We start from the raw sequence: 21,476 nt of genomic DNA, 5'->3' as shown, positions 1-21,476 counted from the left end.
CTTTCCGCGTCAAATTTGTGGGTTGGGCTCTCATTCATATGGGCCTTCCCTTCTTTGCATTCCACATACTCTGGTGGAAGCACATCCATCTCTGACCTTTGTTCCATCTCTGACCTTTGTTCCATCTCTTCCACCCTTGACCTGTAACTGTAGAAGAGCTCATACTCTTCCATCTACTAATGGAAGAGTCCCTTCATCGAGGTTACATCATCCTCCAAACATTCCTATAGTTCTAGAACACGTTCCCTATTGGGTTCCATTTGGTTTTTACCTTCATCCATCCCACCATGCTCTCCATTTGACTTGGACTCGGACTCAGAAGATGATGCAATTTCTTCACTTACCATCTATGTACAGAGGTCAACGATAAAATTTCTTCCACCACTTTCTGTGGAGAGGGTATTCTTCTTCCAATTATGATTTACCTTTGCTGTCACTAGCCATCTCCTACGCCAAACGACATCATATCCTTTCTATTTAAGTGGGATCATGATGAAGTCCAACACAAATAGTTGCGTTCTGATTGTTACTTGTTGGGCCATTAGTGTCCTGAAGTGTTTTATTCCTTGTTGGTCTCCACCCAATAAATTGAAGGTTGGGGTCATAGAGCAAGTTGCCTGAGTTTCTTCCATATCTCTTTTGGAAGGACATTTACCCTAGATCCACCATCGACTATGGTGTCTGTGAGAATAGCTTCCAAACTACCCATTTCTACAACTGCTAGGTGTTGGCTTTTATTCATTGCCAATAGCATAGCGTCCATTGCTAATTCACCCAGGACTTACGTTTGTTGCCGGTGTTGGGTTGAGAAGTGTTGCTAGGCTGTGTAGAACAAGTATTTAATAATGTCGTCCTCAATTAAGCCATGGTATGGAGGTCTTGAATTTTGGCCGGTACCTTCATTTCTAACATCTGCCATAGTATATTGTTTTCTACTTTTGTCTTCTCGAAAGTGCTCACTCTTGCATGTGTATCCTTTCTTACTTTCATGGCTTTCTCTATATCTTCCTTTGCCTCTCGTACTCTCTGCTTCTTGGTATAGGAATTAGGATATACCATTTGTTTTGCTTGGTTTCAGGTGACAACAAGTACCTTTTCTTCTTCGATGTTGAGAAGGTTCAGACTGGGTTTCAGAAACTTAGCATTTTCATGATCTCTGGGACTGCACCAACGACACAACTTTTATGGTGAGTTGCCCATTTGGCAGTCTTGAGCAAAGTGGCCCCACTAGCTACATGCTCGATATTGAATCATCGAACGTCCCTTTGAATTGTATTGTATTCGACTTTTGTTATCGTTACCTTCTATCATTCCATGTCGGTTGTTTTGCAACTCGTTGGATGATGCATTATTTGCCTGTTGGATAGGGTTAGCTACCCCAGAGGTAGGTTGTTGCTCCTGTGTGAAGAACACCTGTTGGCTCCTTGTCTTCATATTGTATGGGCATTCCTTAGTGGACTGACCCATCACTTGGCAGATGTAAAATGATTTCTTTGGGTACGACCCCTTTGTGTGCCCACTCTCCTTGCACCACATCTCTCCTTCACTTCTTCCTGTGTTCCCCTTCATTGTTTAAAATTCCCTCATCATTTGTTCCATATCTTTCTAAAGAGCTTGTACCTTCTTATTGGATTCGTTGTCACTGCTGCCCTCTCCAGATGACTTTTGAAGGAGGACTTGCTTCTTCTCTTCTTCTCTGATGTCTTATCTTCACTCTCGAGGTTCATGGCTTTGTTGTAAGTGTCTGCGTATGATGTAGGCGACATTATTTTCTTCTTCTTCTTGAGGTGGGCATCTAATCCCTCAACAAACCATCTCTTCTATCGGCTAAGTTTCCATCTTCCCAAGCTATTCCTTAAGCCTTCGATTATAAGCTGTTACCATTTCTTTCTTTTTGTGATTATTTCATTGTCATCCCAAAACAATTTGAATTTTGTCTAGAATCCCTTCCTCAAATCATCTAATGTATTTATCTTTGACTTGTCCATATCGGAGTACCAATCAATGACAACTCCATGTAGGGCCGCTAGGAACTATTGGACCCACTCATCTTTATCTGTAACTTTGTTTGTCATCTAGATAGTTTCACAGGTCCAATAGTGTCTCACAGGATCCTCCTTCCTGTCGCTAGTGAACTTCTGTGGTTTTTGTTTTTCAGACATGTTTTTGCTTCCTATGGTTGTTTGTCATAAATCGGTTCGATTGGAGCTTAACAAGTTGTTTTGAGTATTGTTGCCTCCCGTTGGTTGTGTTTCTGAACTAGTTGGGTTGGGTGTCAACAGGTTGCTTTGATCATTGTGTGGTGTCTCTCCGACACTCCTCTTTGTCCGGTGTCCTCTACTTCCCTTGCCTCTTCTTCCCCCTTCCCTTTAGGCTTCCCTTACCTCACTCTTGTCTTAGATTTTCTTTTTTTGTGGTGTGTGAGATAGGTATATAAATTGTTCTCGTGTTTCCCCAATTAAATTTAGCCTTTGTTGTGTCTCCTCAAGTAATTCTTTGCTACTTCTTACCCCTCAGTGTTCTGGCGAACAAGAGTGTTCCCCTTCGGTTGTTGCACGTCTCGTTACACCCTCGTAGTCACCTTCCATGACACCTCCGTGGTCCCCTTCGGGCAACCCTTCGGCTAGTTGTCCTTTGGTGAGTTGCCTTAACCTCCATCGATGTTCTACTTGTTGGGCGAGGATTAGGGCTTCATGTGTGGCTTCTAAAGCATTCGGTTTTCTTCTCTTATTCTTGTCTTTACTCAATAAATTGGGCATCTATTCTCTAACAAAACATCATGTTTAAACAAAACACTTTTTTATTAGTTCATGTTTTCATACAACATGGGTCAATTGTGTGACCTTCTCATTACAAATTTACACTGTCCTTTTTATTCTCCCTTCTCAAACACTTAAAGTTCGTGGATTGGTCCTTTTTCGAGTTCCATCACGTTCTTCTTCTTCCTTATAGTTATTTTCAACAAAATTTTGTAGGCTATGTGGTCGGTGTTGTTCTCACTTGCTTTCCTCCCTTTGGTTCCTTTGAGTGAGGGATGGTTGTGCTAACAGATGGGGTAAGTGGTGCAATAGCCTATTTGTAGCGGGACTTATGTTCAATGCATTCCAATAGTATCTTTGGTGACTTCTTCCTGTGTAGCCTCCTTTTGTACGAAAGTCTCAATAGCCACCTAAAATAGAATGTGGAAATCTGTGTCAGGACATGTTCCCCTTCGAAAAGCTTTGTAACTCCGTTTTTGTTCGTTATGATATTCTCCTTAACAAGTAGTTCCATTTATCCATCGTATTCCATTACCTTTGTCACTTCCTAGATTCGGTTGACAATGATGCTAAATGTTTACCGTCATGGTAAACTAGTTTCAATACACACTACAAAAGTAATGGAAAAGCATAACATAGAAGTAAATGCAACACAATGTCTTAGGAAACTAGATTATTATTCTATCAATGGTTCTCTCCAATACATCTCATCATAGTATAACTCAAACTAGGCACAACATATGTGATATGATGATATCTTTTCCGGTTCATGACAAGCATACATATAATGCCCAAAATGTTGAAACTCAAGTGTTGCAACATAATGCATTCGTTAACCAACACACAATTTCCCGAATTATAATTTACCCGACAATAGTGTAAATATTAATTTATATTAAAAAAACTGACATACCCCCTTCCCCTATTATAAAAAAAAAGTCATACTCGTACCCGTACTCTTAAGTACTCAAGTACCCCCATCCCTGTGTAACCTTGTTTTTAACTCTTCCTTGCTGGTTGCACTTCTATGGACTCTTGGTTTCCTTTTAATCTCTCACTTATCTTTCCTTGCCAATACAATGAAATGTAATACCTTTTAGGGATCAAATGAACAAATGACACAAAATAAACTAACTTCAAATTTTAAGTTTTTTTGTTTTTGTTTTGATTTTTTAAGTGGCGATACCAGCCGAGTCCTATCATCAAGACTTGTCGGGTCACACCTTGACTTGCCAACTCGTGAGTTAAGCCGAGTTCTCACCCCAACTCACCTAATTCCAAGCCCAGGCTTCTGGGACTCGCCCAGGGTCATCCTCGTGACTCGCCGACTTTGGGGGAGTCACGACAAGTCTTGGAACTTTGGTCTCAATGCATGTCACCACTTTTAATCATTTTTGTCTGCTACTAGGTTTGACAAGTCCCACTCAAGCACCTCAAACAACCTAGGGAGACCCAAGAGCAATAAAAAATAAAAAATATTTATAAACTAAAAAGCGTCCAAAACTTGATGTCACGCTTATGTGATAAAATTGTGAAAACAGTATATTTCCCAACAACCCTGTTGGGGTACCCATTTCTAGACCCTAACTTGCTATTGGAACCCCTTGTCATGTAAGAAACTTGATTGCAATAAGATTAATGACAAATTTGAAAGATCGTGATTCCTAGATGTCCTTTAAATGCACCTATTGCTAATGCTATTTTTTGAGAATGGTTACTCTATTGAAAAATCATCTCTCTATAAAATCAGTCATTAATCTGAATGTTCGTCTGAAATTGACATGCATGCAGCTCGTATTTCAGCCTTTTGTGGTGGTAATTGGAATTCTTATATCTTTTGTATCCTTCACATTTTTGAGCCAATCCACACGAAAATATGGAATTCAAGGAATTTTATACCTTGATACTGCAGCAGAAGAAACAACATATATACGTGAGGAGTACAATAAATTTATTCAGGTAATATAAATTGATCATGTCATGGCTGTGTCGTCTCTTTAGAGAATTATATGGTGTACTTCTATGTTTTAATTTTGTTGCAACTTCTTAAAATGGTTGTGTTTTTTAAACATTTAAATGTCATATGATTTGTGGTGCATTTTTTAGTAAATAGTTGATTTCTCAGTGATCTCACAGAGTGCATCTTGTCTTTCCACAGCAGGGGGCAATTAAACTAGCAAAGCTCTTCACACCTGCTCTAGTACTTTACATTCTTCAGAAATGCTGGTTTTACATTGATGTTCCCCTTGCATCTTTGCCTCATTTGAATAATGGAACAGCTAATATCATGATTATTAGTGTGTCAGTGGGCATATCATGGGTGTTCCAAACAACAACATTTTTGTATACCTGTATCCTGTTTTGGAAAGTCTGCTATCTACAAGTAAGCTGCTTCTTGTTGAAGATGACTCTGATTTTAACTGTTTTATTGATTTCATTTAAATATGTTTCTAGTGCACTTTTATTTATGTTACTTCTGAACAACTTAAAATTCCAGACGATGCCTAGGTAGAGTTGCATCTAATTAAATCAAATAATATTTTATGACGAACATTGAAAAATAATGTTTTCTCTGTTACTTGACTCTACATATTTCCAAATAAAGGAGCTGAAAATGAAACTATTCAAGGAGATGCTATCACACACCTATGATCCTGAATTTTATTACAGCAAGTATACTGGAATAATAAAATGTCTTCAGTCTGCAAGCAGGCGGTTCAGATTATTCTTGGCCGTTACTGGTTCTATTACAATTTTTTCTGCATTGGCTTCAGTGTATGAAGTAGTTAAAGATCGTCACGGAATTGGCATTTTGTTGTCGGGTGAACTAGTGGTAAGTGGGCAGGTTACTTTAGATTTGCAAAATATATTCTCTTCTTATTCTCTCACTACACTTTTGATTCTATAGATAAGTAATTCTCAAAGAACAATATTGTGCAAAGCTTCTGGTAATCGATGAATGAGTTTGTTTCCTTGACTGTTCTCTTGTCTTGTTTTGTTCTCTTCCTTCTGATGATGGATCATTTAGTTTGATCTGAAACCTTGAGGAAATAAATTAATGCAGCAATTATCATAAGATTTGCACAATAATGTTATGGACCACGGAAATCATGTCTATAAATGCCAAAGAACAATTTTTTTTGAGACAATTTTTATACAATCTTAATCTTCAAGTTGAATTTATTACCCTAAGTTTTTAAATTGGAAATAAATTATTCTAAGAGCCACCAGAATCAAATTGTTGTGGAAATAATTATTTACAAAATCATACTATATCATTTTTTCTCATATAAAGATTACAAAACTGTGGTACAGATGGAGACATCATGGAAATGGTTGGAAATACCCAAGAAATAGTAGAAATAACCTGTAAACAAACTGTAAATGTCTCAGAAATGGAAATTATTGGCACATTTTGGTTTCCAGATATGCCTTTTTTTTCCTGCCATTTCTGAAGTGTTTCTGGGACATTTATATTTCAAAGAGACTGTAACGGGAATCACTCGAGACTTTTTGTGCAGCGTTTTCTTGATTATTATGCTGTAATTTCATACTTTACTATGTGCCTACTTGATACAATCTTAGGGATGAAAGAACTTGAATTTGATTTATCTTGCTTAATAATGCAGTCATGTTATATGTGCAAAGAAATTGAAGTTATGATTGCAAACAAACACTAAACCAAGAAGGGACCAGTCTTTTACATTTTATATGTAACACGATTCTCATTCTTTAAACAGATCATTTCAGGAACTAAACAAGTAAAGCATGTCCTACTTATCTGTTCCTGATTTGGAATCCATGGCACCATAGTTGATCCTAGTCTTTGTTATGCTATAGACAGAGCTGGCATCTGTATAAGTAGTTTGTTAGTGTTGGCTATGTATAATGCAGAAATAAAAAAGCTTCCCATTGAGTGAATTGGTGCTGGAACCATGGCCTTTCTATGTTGATATCTCTCAAGCATGACAACACCTTTCTTTTTATTTTTTACTGTTCATATCTTTCATACCTTTTGGTGTCCTCTTCTTTCATGGAAGCAACCTCCTCTGGACTTTGATTTTTGTAATTGGGCTGCTAGTATCTCTTCTCTCTATGATGCTTTAGATCAACATCTTCTCATGTCTTCTGCACCTTCCTCATGGTTTCTTTACATGTAGCACTATCCAGAAGGTCATTTGAAATTTCTTCTCCAATGATGTTGATTTTTAAGGTCTCCAAATAAAATCCTTCAATGTGTTACATCCCAATTTTTGCCCTAAAATTTTTAAGCTGATTATAGCCGTTGAACCAAATTAATTTTTCATTTTCATGTGAAATGGAATTAGTTAATTATAGCCATTGCATCGACTTGATTATCAAATAAAAACTAGTTAGTTAAATCTAGTCGTTGTGTTCATGTGAAATGGAATTAGTTAATTATAGCCGTTGTACATTTATGATGAATGAGTTATTATAATGAAATGTAATGACCCTGCTCAAATCTGACCTTAAAATGCTGATTGAAGGCTTGAAGAATTTCGTCAAACACTTCACATACAAGGGTCATATGACTGATATAACATTTTAGTTTTCTTTAATGACTTTTTTCTTCAATTAGCATCAATGAGAATGTTTACAAATGACTCTAAATTGACTAAACAATGACCTAACATGAATATGCAACTTATTTTGACAATATTCAATGCATATATGTTACTGAAACTACTTCCAATATGCAATTACAGCAACTAGTAGTAATGACAAACACTTTGGATGCAACCTAAGATGACATTTATGCACTTACAGCCAAGTGGTATTTTAGCAAACATTTGGTATGCATAATTATAACATTGTTTATGCCAAAAAAAAGAACCTACAGCCAATTGACATTTTGACAAACAATTGGCATGCAAACTAATAAGTTGATCATGAATGACAATAACATATTCATTCACAATAGTAGTTGACCAACAACTTATATCTCATTCTTTGCAATAAAATGTCTACTACAATGATGCTATGCATTGGTCAAGACTCTTGGCTTACAATTGTTTGACAATAGTGTCAAATTTGATTTTCTGAGTATTCAATTATAGCAGCAATTAAAATGCCTATGATAACAATGCAAACTACTTAGTTAATGCAAGAAGAACCTGGTAATGATGACGCCCAATGTTGTTGAGAAGAAACAATAAAAATTCAATGTGATAGGCACCTTCCAAGCTCAAATCAAAATACTCAAGCTGCTGCCCCTGTTCTTGCCTGCCAAAAGTTTAGATAATTAATTGCAGCACCAAACACCTTCCAATTTGCCCTAAAACGATTGTCTTGACGAGAGGAATTGAATGCAACAATACCTAGAATGATTGACCTCCTCAATCGAAAGGTATGAGCAAAAACATGAGACTCACATAGGCTGATCAACCTCCATGACAGCAGATTATGAAGGTCTGTAATAAACCTACTCAATAACATAATCAATCTCAACAATACATCAGATGTTGAAATAACTCCTCCATCAAATGCAACAATACATTAGTTGTTGCAAGTACAATAATACATCAACTATGTAGAAGTTGAGAAAACCAACTTTACAGATCCTCAAGAACACCTGCATGCAAATATCCTACAATGAAGAGAAACCAGGAAATGGAAAAAGCAAAGCTTAGAAGTTCTCAAGAATATGAGAGCGAAAAATGTATTCTAAGTTATGAAAACAAAATACAAAAGTTCAACCTTTTAAGGTGAACGAAACTTTAAAGGAAAGAAAACTAGGTTTGCACAATATAATTGATATAAAATATTAATTATATGCACCTAAGAGAGCTAAAGCAACTAGAGTAATAAATAACTTACTCTAACACCCCCCCTTAAGTGAAGCTTAGGAGGAAGCTAACCTAGCAAAGCTATGAAAGCAGGAGAATGGGTCTCGGTAACAAGGCCCGATCAGGTACCCAAAATAAGGAAATCTTTGTAAATTGGAGACAAAGGAGAAAACCCAGTGGGAAAAACCCCTCTCCAAAAAGAGATAGAACAAACATGCTGAAAAAACATGAAGGAAGGAAGGCTTCAACAAGACCCCCCAAGGACAACTTTCGTAATCCCAAGCATAGACCGCAGCTGAAGATAGCGAGGCGATGCAAATGACTTGGTCAAAATGTCAACAACATGTACATTAGTGGAAATGTACTCCAAAGAGAGAACACCATCTTGGATCAGATGATGAATGAAATGCATATGAAGCTCAATGTGTTTGGTGCATTGATGCTTCACCGGGTTGCAGGAAATATGAATAGCACTTTGATTATCGCACCACAAAATAGTGGGACGATCAGGGGGAAAACCAAACTCACTCATCAACTGCCGAAGCCATAAAATCTCCTGACTAGCAAGCACTATGGCTCGATACTCAGCCTCTGTAGATGAAAGTGCATGAGCCTATTGCTTCTTGCACGACCATGTGATAGGACTAGAGCCAAGACAGAAAACAAAGCCAAAAGTAGACTTCCGATCATTAACATCACCGGCCCAATTTGAGTTAGTGTAGCCAACAATGTGAGTCCCTGCTGTATAATGAATGCCATACATCAAGGTGCCCTGAATGTATCTCAAAATATGCTTGGCAGCTTGCTAATGACTCTCATGAGGATCATGTGAGAACCGAGAGACAAGACCCACTGCAAAGGAGACATCAGGACGAGTGTGTGTCAGGTACAACCAGTTGCCAACCAACTGTCAATATAATGTAGGATCCAGTGAAGGTGAAGGGCAAGAGGTAGACAAAGTGACATCTGATTGAAAGGGTGTTGGAGCAGGCTTGCAATCATGTCAAAGCGTCGAAGCATGTCAAGAGCATACTTCTGCTGGTAAACAAAGATCCCAGCAGGGGACTGAACAATCTAGAGACCAAGAAAATAGTGTAGCAGTCCAAGATTAGTCATCTCAAACTGTTCCATCAATGCTCTCTGAACATCCTTAATCATAGAGGAGAGCTACCTGTGGGAAGAAAATCATCAACATATAGCACAAGGATCAAAACCTCAACCTCAAGACGTTGAATGTAGACTGTAGGATTGGAATGGCAATGGGTGAAGCCTCTCGAAAGCAGAAAAGAGTCCATCTTCTCATACCAAGCCCGAGGGGCCTGTTTGAGACCATACAATGAGCGTCAAAGTCTGCAAACCAAGGTGGAATCCTGCACAAATCCTTGAGGCTACTCCATGTAAATCTCCTTAGTAAGATCACCATGCAAGAATGCACTCTTCACATCCATCTGAAAAATGGGCCATCCCTGTGAAGCTATGAGGGATAAGACAAGGCGAATAGAGTTCATCTTGGCGACAGGGGCAAATGTCTCAGTGTAATCAATACCTTCAACCTGTGAAAAACCCTTTGCAACAAGATGGGCCTTGTGCTTATCAATGGAACCATCAGCAGCAAACTTAGTACGATACAACCATTTGCATCGCACTACCTTTCTTCCCTTAGGAAGAGAACAAAGATCTCAATTATGATTCTTCATCAAAGAAGAATACTCCTCCATTGCACTGTCCCACTCAAGATGTCCTGTCCCTGCTACAAAAGTCTGAGGATCATCACAAATATCATGACTGAGAAGACTAGAACCTGCAGTATGTGAATAGGTGTGACGGGAAGTGGTAGGGTCACCGGCTAATGATCCTGCAGCCTCAACTATAGCTTGAGCCCATTTAGGCATCTGGGGAGGATCCTGTGGTAGAGGTAAATAGGGATCAATATTATCATCATCCTCATCATCTAGAACAGAGATTTGAAAGGATGAGGGAGTGGTGGTAAGTGAAGTAGACTTTGGATGCGGGGTATCTACTGCAGGAAGGCTCTCATCAAACTGAACATCCCGTCGAAATAGGACCTCTCTGGAATCAGAATCAAACAACCTGTAGGCCTTAACATCCTCGCAGTAGCCAACAAAAATGAAGTGTTGGCTCTTCTGCTCCATTGCTCTCCTCTGAGCATCTGGTATAAATGCCCATGCTTCACTACCAAAAACTCGGAACGAAGATACATCAGGCTTGACATGTGACCAAGCCTCCTCAGGAGTCATATTTTGAACTGCCTTGTGAGGCATCCAATTCTGAATTAGTTGGCACAATTGACTGCCTCTGCCCAAAAACACAAATCCATGGACCTGGACTGAATCATACAATTAGCCATCTCTCGAAGGGTTCTATTCTTCCTCTTAGCCACACCATTCTGCAGAGGGGTGTAGGGCACTGAAAACTGATGCTGAAGACCATGTTCAAAGCAAAAATCCCTGAAAGCTTGGTTCACATACTCCCCCCCATTATTTGTGCATAACCGCCGAAGAGAAAGATCGGACTGCTTCTCAACAAATTTCTTGAAGACTCGAAATGAATCAAAGACATCAGACTTGTACTTCAAAAAGTACAGCCATGTACGTCTAGAGAAGTCATCAATGAAAGTAAGCACATATCTAGCACCTGAAAAAGATGGAGTGGGAAATGACATGAGGTTACTACGAATCAACTCCAGTGGTGCCAAAGCACGAGTGGCTCGTCCATGTGGAAAAGGATCCCTATGTTGTTTGCCAAGTGCACAACCCTAACAAACACCATCTGTATAGGAAATCTGGGGAAGCCCAAGAACAAGTCCCTGTGTGCTCATCTACTGAAGATATCTGTAATTGACATAACCAAAACGCTCATGCCAAAATTTGCTTACTGAATCTGCATGTGCAATAAGACATGAATCTGTGTCATCAGAAGACTCAAATCCATCAAATCTATAGAGGCGAGATGCAGAGTCAACACTCCCAGTAGCCACAATCATCTCAGAATCATGTAAGTCCCGGATAACCATATCATGTGGTGAGAACTCAACTGTCTTACCAGAGCCAGAGTGGAAAATCTAATAGATAGACAATAGGTTCGTTGAAATGTCAGGGACAAGAAGAACATCTTGAAGAAAGCCCCCAGCTAATGCAACAGAACCAGAACCCATGATGGAAAGATGTGACGAGTTCCCAACGGCAATCTAGGAAGTAGGACAAGGGGCAAGTGAGGTGACCAACTGCTGAGTGTTTGTCATATGGTGAGAGGCACCAGAATCAAGAATCCAAGTAGGCCCAAAAGTCATAGCTCGTGCAGTAAGAGTGTGACCTTTCCCTGCAGGGGGGATGCAGACTTAGGAGCTGAAATGTGATCCTCCTGCATGGCTTCTTCTAAAGCCTCCAAACGTTTCCAACACCTAGAAATGGGATTTCCATCCTTTCCACAAAAACTACAGGTCTTAGTTAATTTCTTCTTAGTCTTGGAGGTAGATTTAGTAGACTTCGAAGTAGATTTACCCTGGGAAGGGTTAGCTGGAGGTTTGGCATCAATTTTTGGTGCATCTTTCTTCGGTTTGGCTTTCTGTTTTGATTTCCCCTGAGAAGTTTGAGCAACCAATGCTTGGCTGGAAGAGCCAGAGGCATCCACCTATTGGATCTTAGCCTGTTCTCGTGTTAATCGATCACAAAATGTCTCAAATGAGGGCATCTGATGTCTGTTACCCAAGGCATCCATGGTGGAGTAGAAAGTGGAAGAAAAGATCTGATACTATCCTTGTAACTTTGAGAGTATCAAAAAAATACACTCATCATCAGTTTTGTTTTTACCACATCCTTGCAAGACTACGCAGAGATTTGAACTTCATCAAGAAGTCTTCAATAGTGGGAAAGCTGGCTGGCGTCAAAGAAGTCAACTCTGCATCAAGCTGTAGAGCCCGAAACTCATTCACTGTGCCAAACAACGTGTGGAATTTGATCCAAATAGCTAGTGGAGTGGTCAAACCATCCAAGTGAAACAGTAGACTATCTGAGATGTTCAGTGCAATCAGTCCCATGGCTTCATCCATTTTGTTTCTGTGCTGAAGAACCTCAAAAGGGTGCTACAGAACAGGTTGGTTCACATCTAGGCATGACCATAAGCCTCTTGACATGAGAAGCCTGGTCATCTGTGTCTTATAGGTGTGATAGTTGTGCGGCGTGAGCCGGATCATAGAAGGATCCGACATTAAGAGAAAGAAAAAGACGGAAGTAGAAGGGTCTGATTTTGAAGCAAATTACAAAATAGAAAATGCTCCCTCCCACAATGAATAAATATATCCCCGAAAACCAAAGCAACAACTATGGAAAAACACAAAAAAATTGAGAAAAGAACCTGTAATTCGGATGAAGAGAAGAGGAAAACAAAAGCTTCTACTTCAATGCCAAATTTGGAAGCTCAAACGAACTCGAAATCAAATGAAACCAGCACCATTGTCTCTGTCTCTGAGTCAGCTTTCTGGCACTTCTTTCGGATCACAAAAATACATTTGTATGCTCAAGTTATGAGCAAAAAACGACTACAGGTCCAAAAGAGGTCACTGGAAAATTACAAACATAGGCTTAAATTTGACGCCCGTACGATCATTAGCAGGCCGTTGCCTAAAAAAAAATGACAGCCGAAAAAATGACGTCAGCGGCCAAAAAGTGACATCACCAGGATGAGAAGTGACATCAACAACTGTCGGAAAAATGTCACTATGAAGTGACGTCAGCAGTCGGAATGCTGACGTCAGTCGGCAAGTTTGGACTGCGGCAGTGCCGCTAGCAGAGGTGGTGCCTGGGAGAACTCGGCGGCGCCCGTTGGCGAAGGTTGAGCGAAGGTGACGCTTGGGCGGCCAGCTGGTGGTAGTTGGGCATTGGCCGCCTCGCTGGTGTTGCGCTGGCTGCAGTTGAGCGCAGGCGGCACTCCGGTTGTTGCGGGGTGGCGCCAGGGTGGCCCATGGGTGGAGTGCCCAAAAATGACTATTTTTTATTTTTAAAATTTTTTTTGAACCCTGTGTCTGTACGACTGTACCAGGGGAGCCAAATTTTTTTCCAAAACAGCCTGTAGCCGAAAATGAAAAGTTTTATATGTTTCTTGACTACAAACGGCCTTCCGGACCCAATGATGGCGTCCGTTTGGGCCCAAAGTGCCCTGAAAATTCGCCCTTCACCCTTTTGAAGAAAAAAACTTCGAAAAAGCTGGGGTTTCTGACTCTGAATTGTGGCTTCAAGAATCTTCAAACGAGGAAGCAATAGGTCCGCTCTTATACCATGTAGAAGTTGAGAAAACCAACTTCACAGATCCTCAAGAACACCTGCATGCAAATATCTTGCAATGAAGAGAAACCAAAAAACGAAAAAACCAAAGCTTAGAAGTTCTCAAGAATATGAGAGCGAAAATGTATTCTTATGAAAACAAAATACAAAAGTTCAACCTTTTAAGGTGAACAAAACCCTAAAGGAAAGAAAACTAGGTTTGCGCAATATAATTAATATAAAATATTAATTAGATGCACCTAAGAGAGCTAAAGCAACTAGAGTAATAAATAACTTACTCTAACAAACTATTGTACTCAAATAATCTCCACCGCGAAGCATAAGATTGGACTTCTAAAGTAAAGCCCACAATCAGCAATAATTTAGCTGGTATCTCACAGCCTCAAAATTGCGTAACCAATGAGGGTTTTTGTCCCCAAAGATCCTCCAATCGCTGAAACCCTAGCTGGCTTCTCCACCAAATAATCACATCAAACAATCATCAATTCCTTGATGATGAGAATGAGGCCCATGATGTCTATTTATACTTTTTCCTCAAGAGGTTGGCCCAAAATCTAGAAGCTTCTAGAATTTTTTTTTTTTTAATTGACTTTATGATATATTATTTTATTTAAGTCACTTTATTAAATTAATTAAAGATAAAGTTACATTTTAATATTTATTTATTTGATAACTTAATACCACTTATTTAATTAAAAATAATAATTAATTAGTCATCCTCATAAAATATTCATTATTTTGGACAACTTAATTAATTAAATTAATTAAATTAATTAAATTAATTAAATCAAATTACCTCCAAAACAGGGACATTACAGTCCACCCCTCCTGAAACTGCTTGTCCCCAAGCAATCTCAGCAACAAGTACCATTCTCCTCCACCTGGATCCCAAGTGAAGACCTGTGTAATGTCCCAATCATCACCAAACAACTCTTGTGAAGAAATCATCAGCATCAACAGTACAAAAATCAGCAACTGAGAAACTGCACTCAACACCCAAACGACTGACATCATTGACAAAATCATCTGAAGACCAACTATAGATGCCGATAGAAGAAACCACTTTGTGGAACTCAAGCCAACTGAAACATTGACTCTATCAAAACTAAGTCTCTATCTAACTGACACTCGCACCCAACTACACTATGGATATGACAACAGCCATAGGTACCTGAGTCATTGCCACCAAATCCAATATCTGATAAACTGTCTTGGGTGTGTCGATACTGCAGGTTGTGTAACTTGCAATTGCCAATTCTTTTGCAAAAGATGGTGCCAATCCATCCCATAATGGATGGTAAGAAACTAGAGTCAATCTACATGTGCGTGAAATCAAATCTTCTATCTCTCGGTCAAAAGAAAAATGATGAGCATCACCCACCATATAATGCCAGTAGAAAACCCTAAACTCCGCTACTGGCTCACCATCACTAAATTGGGAATCAACAGATGGCTCCAATCTTTGACTCCAAGTGGCTGTAAGCTGGATAGGACCCTGTGCAATCCGCTCAACAAACCCCACCTCAAAATCCCTATGAGGTAGCATAGTAGAAAGGATCACTATAATCTCCCCAACCAATCTATGAATAGCACTAGTACCTTGGATGAGAACACCTTCTGACACTTTATGCAAGTCCAGATGAACACCTGCACTATCCAGCAAATGCTCCATGAATGGTTTAGTGCAGTAAAAATTATAGGAGGAAGCATCAACATACTCCCTTGCACACCACAACTAATCCCTCTGTAAAGGTGGCACGACCAACTGTACCACACTGTCATCTGTGTGAGAAGAATCAATCTGGAGACTCGACTCCACTGGTATCCCAAACTCATCAGGACCAGGTACTCCCAAATCCTGAACATGTGTGTTAGCCCCAACAACATGTTCCTCAGTAACAACTGCAAGAGTGTACTCACCACCAACCACCTCAATATACAAATGAACTGGGTCAGGGGTTGGTGTAGACCACACATGCTCCAACTCCACGGTCACCTCCTCTAACTGAAATTGCGACTCCTGTAGATCTTGCTGTGTATCCTCCAAAGCCTCAATAGTCGCTATGAGCTCCTAGGTAAGCTCACTCACCTCCTCCTCACGATCCAAGAGTGCCTCATAGGCTGTACTCCCCCACTCAACTAGGTGATCACGGTTGGCTACCAATTGTAAGTAATCCTGTCTCAAGACCTTGACAGCTTCACGCAAGGCATGAACCTCTGCCAAAGAAAAGTAACCACTGCTGGGCTCATTTGTCATAGAAGCACCCCAACCAGTAATGGCCAACAACTGACGAGCGGTATCAAAATGCTTAAGAGTAGTAGTGATATCTCTCTTGCCAACTCTCAATTGGCTGGTCACATGGTGACTCTACACTATAGGCCTCCTATAAACCATCTCAAATATGCTGTCCACACTATGAGAGAAAGCTGAATCAAATGAACTCCCCTCAAGATCACCCATGCTCAGTGTACTTACATCTGAGTACACCTCCACACTTTGAACGCAAGCATCAGACTCATCCTCATCTAACTCCGAAGAAGCTACTGCTGAAACTATCTCATCATCACAATCTCCACCTCCCTCGTCCTCTACAACTAACTGAGAGTCCAGATCTTGACAAATATCATTAGGGGTCCCTGACAAAGTAACTCCCTCAACTGACAAGGTAGCCCTAGCTGAAACAAACTCCTACCACTCAGACTCTACCTCATCCTCATCTATGGTTTCTAGCAACACTGAATCAAGGAACCCTTCTCCACCAATTGTCGACGCTAAATCTATGCCTAAAGTCGGAAATAAAAATCCAAATACACTACAACACTCATCATCCTCACTCACAGCGATGGATGAATCTAGAATGCTAGTATATATATCCTCTAACTGCATCTCCTCTACTGACTCTGACCACGTACACAACTTGACGTCGACCTGTGGATAAGCTATACTGTAGCATGGAGTTTCATCAGAGAAAACATCTATAACACTCTCATCTTGAGTGTTGTCACTAGAAATCTCCATGCTCACATCTCAACATAAGAATATAACACTATCTCTTGTACCGAACCCATATTGCAACTACTATCATAAATATCAAAACTGTTAGAGCTCAAACTCTCCTCGCAGTCATCACTCAATGGTGGTGGGTTGGGTTAGGATATACCTTTTGATCCAGATACTGCGAGAAATGTGCTACTCTTCAGATTGGAAACTCAATATAGGGCACTGGCGGCCTGGGCACGGCAACCATCAGGACCACTAACACCTAATCCAGGTAGTGGTTGTCTAGTTTGGTAGTAAAGTAGGGCTAGGCCCTTAAAATAGATCCATAGAATTGTAGGGCTCGCTATCAAAGAGCCCTTTCAAGCAGCACCCCCTACTATTCTAAGGGGTAGGGCGATCCACCAGGGGAACCCTATGATTCCCTATGAACACCCGGCTATAGATTGGGTTCATGGGGCCTGACTCTAGCTTCCGGGGAGAAAGACCAATGAGTGAACCGGTTTTGTCGGGAGGCTGAGTGTATATGCTCCTGAGGTGGGGAAACAGAGCGTCGGATAGAGAGATGGATGTCTGGATTTGAGGTACCCGATATACATGAACTGGGTGGCTATCTTTTCAAGGTGTTGGACTAACATACACATCCCCAATGACAATTTCCTTCGAAGAAGAATTTGAATGATCAAAGATGACTACAGCATCAACTACCTCTGTAGAACACACAGTAACTGCTCTAGGAGCCTCAACCCAGTGATGCTTGACACTACTGTCTTCCAGTGACACAGAAACATCCACTGAGTTTGGTGCAACAAAACTATCATTAGCACTACAGATCGTAATAGCAAGTACTGAACTAAATAATGGTACATCGGCATCAAAATTAGCGGACGGAGAAAACTCAAGTCTTCTCCCCTGCGAACTCGATGTTAGCCTACTAAGAGCAGAAGTAAAATATCTCCCTGCCCTGTCAACTATAGCCGGATTTGACAATCTCTTTGCAAGTCGCTACTGATGTAATCTTAATTTCTCGACACTTTCCAACAAAGCATCTAACTCTGTTTAACAAATTATGAATATTTGCCCTAAAATTTTTAAGTTGATTATAGCCCTTGAACCAAATTAATTTTTCATGTTCATGTGAAATTGAGTTAGTTCATTCATGTTAGTTATAGTCGTTATTTATTTCTTCATGTTCATGTGAAATGGAATTAGTTAATTACTTAGTTACCGGATTCGCCTGGAAAAGGCCAGATCCGGGCTCGGGTTCGATTCGGATCCGGATCCACGTATGGATCTGGGCAGGATTCGTAATCCTGCCTGTGGATCCATAAGGATCCACGGCCCGCGGATCCTTACGGATCCACAGGCAGGATTACGAATCCTGCCCGGATCCTCGAGGATCCACGCTCGGATCCGCGTGAATCTGCGGCAATGACAGGAGTATGCAAAAAGGTGGGCCCATTATCATTTTTTAATGTTTTTTTTTTCCCTAAAGGCCCTAAACCCTAAAAATGACTCTCTAAATCACAATGCAAGTTCATTTGCTCTCTATTTTGCTCTCTCATTTTGCTCTCTCATACTTGCTAGTTTGAAGTGAAGTGCTTGGATTCGAAGGAGATCGGTTGTGGAGCTTCAAATACCTTGCAAGAAGTGTTTAAGGTATGCATTTCAACCATATTCTTGAATTCTTTCATAGATTATTGATTTATTTTTAGTTTTCCAAATTTTCAAGTTTTTGTGCAAGTGTGAAGCATGGTTTTCTTTCACTTTTTCTAGATTGCAAGAATAGAACAATGAGTAGTCAAGGCTCAGTGGGTGGGGGTGGGGGTGCATCACCAAGCTTCAAAATTGATAAGGGGTCTCCTTTATGGAGACACACAACAAGAGTTGCACAATGTCCTGGGGGTGGGGCATACATATGGAAATGTAATTTTTGCAACATACAACATAGAAGCTCCTATTCCCGAGTGAAACTACATTTTTTGGGCCCTGCGGGTGAAGGAATTCACATGTGTCAAGGTAGTGATAAGAAGGGATTACCAGCTGCACAAATAGCAGCATTAGCAAAAGAGCAAGATAATGCTGATAGAGCAGTTGCAAAAGCAAAACGTGGTGCTTCCCAAAAAACAAATATACCAACACCATCATTTGATCAAACAAACACAAGAACACATCCTTTTTTGCCTATGCCAACTACAAATGATGAAGATGAAGACCCATCTCCACTCACCCGCAAGAGAGGCCCACTAGATAGGGCATTCCAAATTGAAAAGAGAGACATTGCTGATCACAAAATTGGACGTTGTGTAATTGCAAATGGTGTTTCATTTAATTTTGCTAGATCACCTTATTTTAGGAAGATGGTGGAAGCAATAAATGATGCACCCCATGGTTACAAACCGCCTGGTTATGAGAAGTTGCGCACTACCATATTACATGATGAGAGGAAAAATGTAGAGGCTCAACTTCAACCAATAAGAGATTTTTGGGTTCAATCGGGTGTCTATTATTTCGGATGGTTGGAAAGATTGTAGAAACCGTCCATTGATCAATGTTATTGCTGTATGCCCTAAGGGGGCAATGTTCTTGAAGGCAGTTGATTGTGAAGGGCAAGTGAAAGATGCAGAATTTATTTCACGCATTCTCATTGATGCCATAGAGTCAGTGGGTCCTGATAATGTTGTTCAAGTGGTCACGGACAATGCAAAAGTTTGCAGGGCTGCAGGGATAATTGTAGAGTCTAGATATGATCATATCTTTTGGACACCATGCACCGTCCACTCTCTCAATTTAGTGATGAAAGCAATTGGTACCGAAATAGATTGGGTGAAAAGGATATATGAGGAAGCTGAAGAGATTCAAATGTTTGTGACAAATCACCACATGTCACAAGCAATTTTTAGGAATTTCTCGGACTTGGAGTTATTGAAGGTAAATTTTTATATTTAATATATAATTGAATATTATTGGATTCCACAATTATTAATTTTTGTTGTTTACATTAACATGCTTTAATTTTTAAATGTTTTACTAACTTGAGTTTAACATGTTCTTAGGTTGCTGAAACCTGCTTTGCCTCTCACACAATCGTCTTGAGACGACTTGTGAAGGTAAAAGAAGCATTGAAGCATATGGTCATTAGCCCCCAATAGGGCATTTGGAAGAATTCCAATACAGCAAGGGCTTTAAATGTGAGAAGAATGATACTAGATGAGGATTGGTGGGGTCTTGTGAGTTATGTGTTGGAAATCACCGATCCAATAATGGCAATGCTTCGCTTCGCAGATAGTGATGAGCCATGCCTTGGGGATATTTATGATTCCATGGATAGTATGCTGGAAAAAATTAAAATGGTAAGTTTTACGCTCTTTTACAACAATTTTTTATTTGAGAGATATCTAGATTCTAAAGTTTAAATTGACATATTCACTAATTATAATTACTATTCATATTTCATATCTTAGGTCATACAGAGGAGGGAGAATGATCCTGAGGACACCCTTTACAAGAAGGTGGAAAAAATTGTTCATCATCGATGGAATAAGATGACCACACCTTTGCACCTCCTTGCATATGCTCTATCCCCAAGGTACTGTAGTTCTTATCAAATGTTTGTGCTTATTTTATCCAATGTTTGTGCTATTGATATTTGATAGTGTTCAATTGTCTTTTGTTATCCCCAGATACTATAGTGCAGATGTACTTCGCCTTCCAGGTAGAGTGCCACCATTTAGAGATGCAGAGGTTGCAGATGGGTATAAGAGGGCACTAGCTAAGATATTCCAAGATCCAGAGATTGGGGCAATTGTGAGGAGTGAATTTGCTGCTTTCAACTCAGGTGAGGATTTCGACCCTATTGCCATAGCAGACCAAAGCAGGATGGGTGCCATCAAATGGTGGTACCTTCATGGGCAAGCCTTCACGTACCTCCAACCTCTTTCCATAAAGGTCCTATCCCAAGTAAGTTTGTAAAATTAAGCTTAAGGTTAACATTCTCAATTCCATGAATTTATTATTTAATTTATTTATCTTGATTGTTGTATTGATAATTTTTAATTTCTCTTTAGGTTGCCAGCTCTTCTGCCGCTGAGCGGAATTGGAGTACTTACTCCTTTATCCACTCAATCAAACGCAACCGGTTGGCTCCAAAAAAATCAGAAGACCTTGTGTTCATTTACAAAAATTTGCACTTGTTGTCACGGAAGGATCCTAAGTACAAGAAGGGGCCCGAAAAGCTTTGGGATGTAGCACCCGAGACTCTTGATTTAGATATGACCATCCGAGATCTTGCTAGATCCACTTTGATTGATGTGGATGATGAGGAGGAGGATTATGAGTTAACAATCCCCTCTACTACTAGTAGTTTGGGTTCCTCTACTAATACAGATGCAGCACTTGCAGCTCACCAGTACCCCTTTGATGCGGATTTTCTTGAAAATCCATTTGATGATTAAATAAAAAACTTTAGTGTTGACTCTTGACTCTTTTATGAGTAAATCATGTTATAAACTTTAAGTTTAATGATCTATATTTTGAATGTTACAAGCTTTCACTTTCAGTAATTCAATGTGAATGTGTTGATTTTCTTTATAATTGTGAAAATAGATTAATT

At 39.8% G+C, this 21,476-nt stretch overlaps 2 protein-coding genes across 11 annotated transcripts in view; both read left to right on the top strand.

The window, feature by feature from the left end:
- The window catches only part of LOC149546279 (uncharacterized), a 133,527-nt gene that overhangs the window by 104,533 nt on the left and 7,518 nt on the right, over window positions 1–21,476 (top strand). For 3 of the 10 annotated variants that reach the window (XM_089791128.1, XM_089791124.1, XM_089791122.1), the window contains exons 3-5: window positions 4,551–4,718; window positions 4,921–5,142; window positions 5,365–5,592. In XM_089791128.1, the coding sequence (XP_089647254.1) occupies window positions 4,551–4,718; window positions 4,921–5,142; window positions 5,365–5,592 (618 nt within the window). Of the gene's footprint in view, window positions 1–4,550; window positions 4,719–4,917; window positions 5,143–5,364; window positions 5,593–21,476 lie in introns of all 10 variants that reach the window. The other 7 variants (XM_089791123.1, XM_089791127.1, XM_089791121.1 and 4 more) reach the window with 4 other exon arrangements.
- LOC149546281 (uncharacterized) lies at window positions 19,936–21,426 on the top strand. Its single transcript, XM_089794559.1, has 4 exons — window positions 19,936–20,217; window positions 20,329–20,453; window positions 20,548–20,824; window positions 20,932–21,426. Exons 1-4 carry the CDS (start codon window positions 20,065–20,067, stop codon window positions 21,316–21,318), a joined length of 942 nt encoding a protein of 313 aa, XP_089650685.1. The 5' UTR covers window positions 19,936–20,064; the 3' UTR covers window positions 21,319–21,426.

Source organism: Cupressus sempervirens, chromosome 7 (assembly GCF_028749045.1).
Source record: "Cupressus sempervirens isolate cs-2001-9-10 chromosome 7, ASM2874904v1, whole genome shotgun sequence".
Classification (NCBI taxonomy): Eukaryota; Viridiplantae; Streptophyta; class Pinopsida; order Cupressales; family Cupressaceae; genus Cupressus; species Cupressus sempervirens.
The sequence above is the reverse complement of the archived record's forward strand: the minus strand, read 5'-3'. Positions and strand labels throughout refer to the sequence as shown.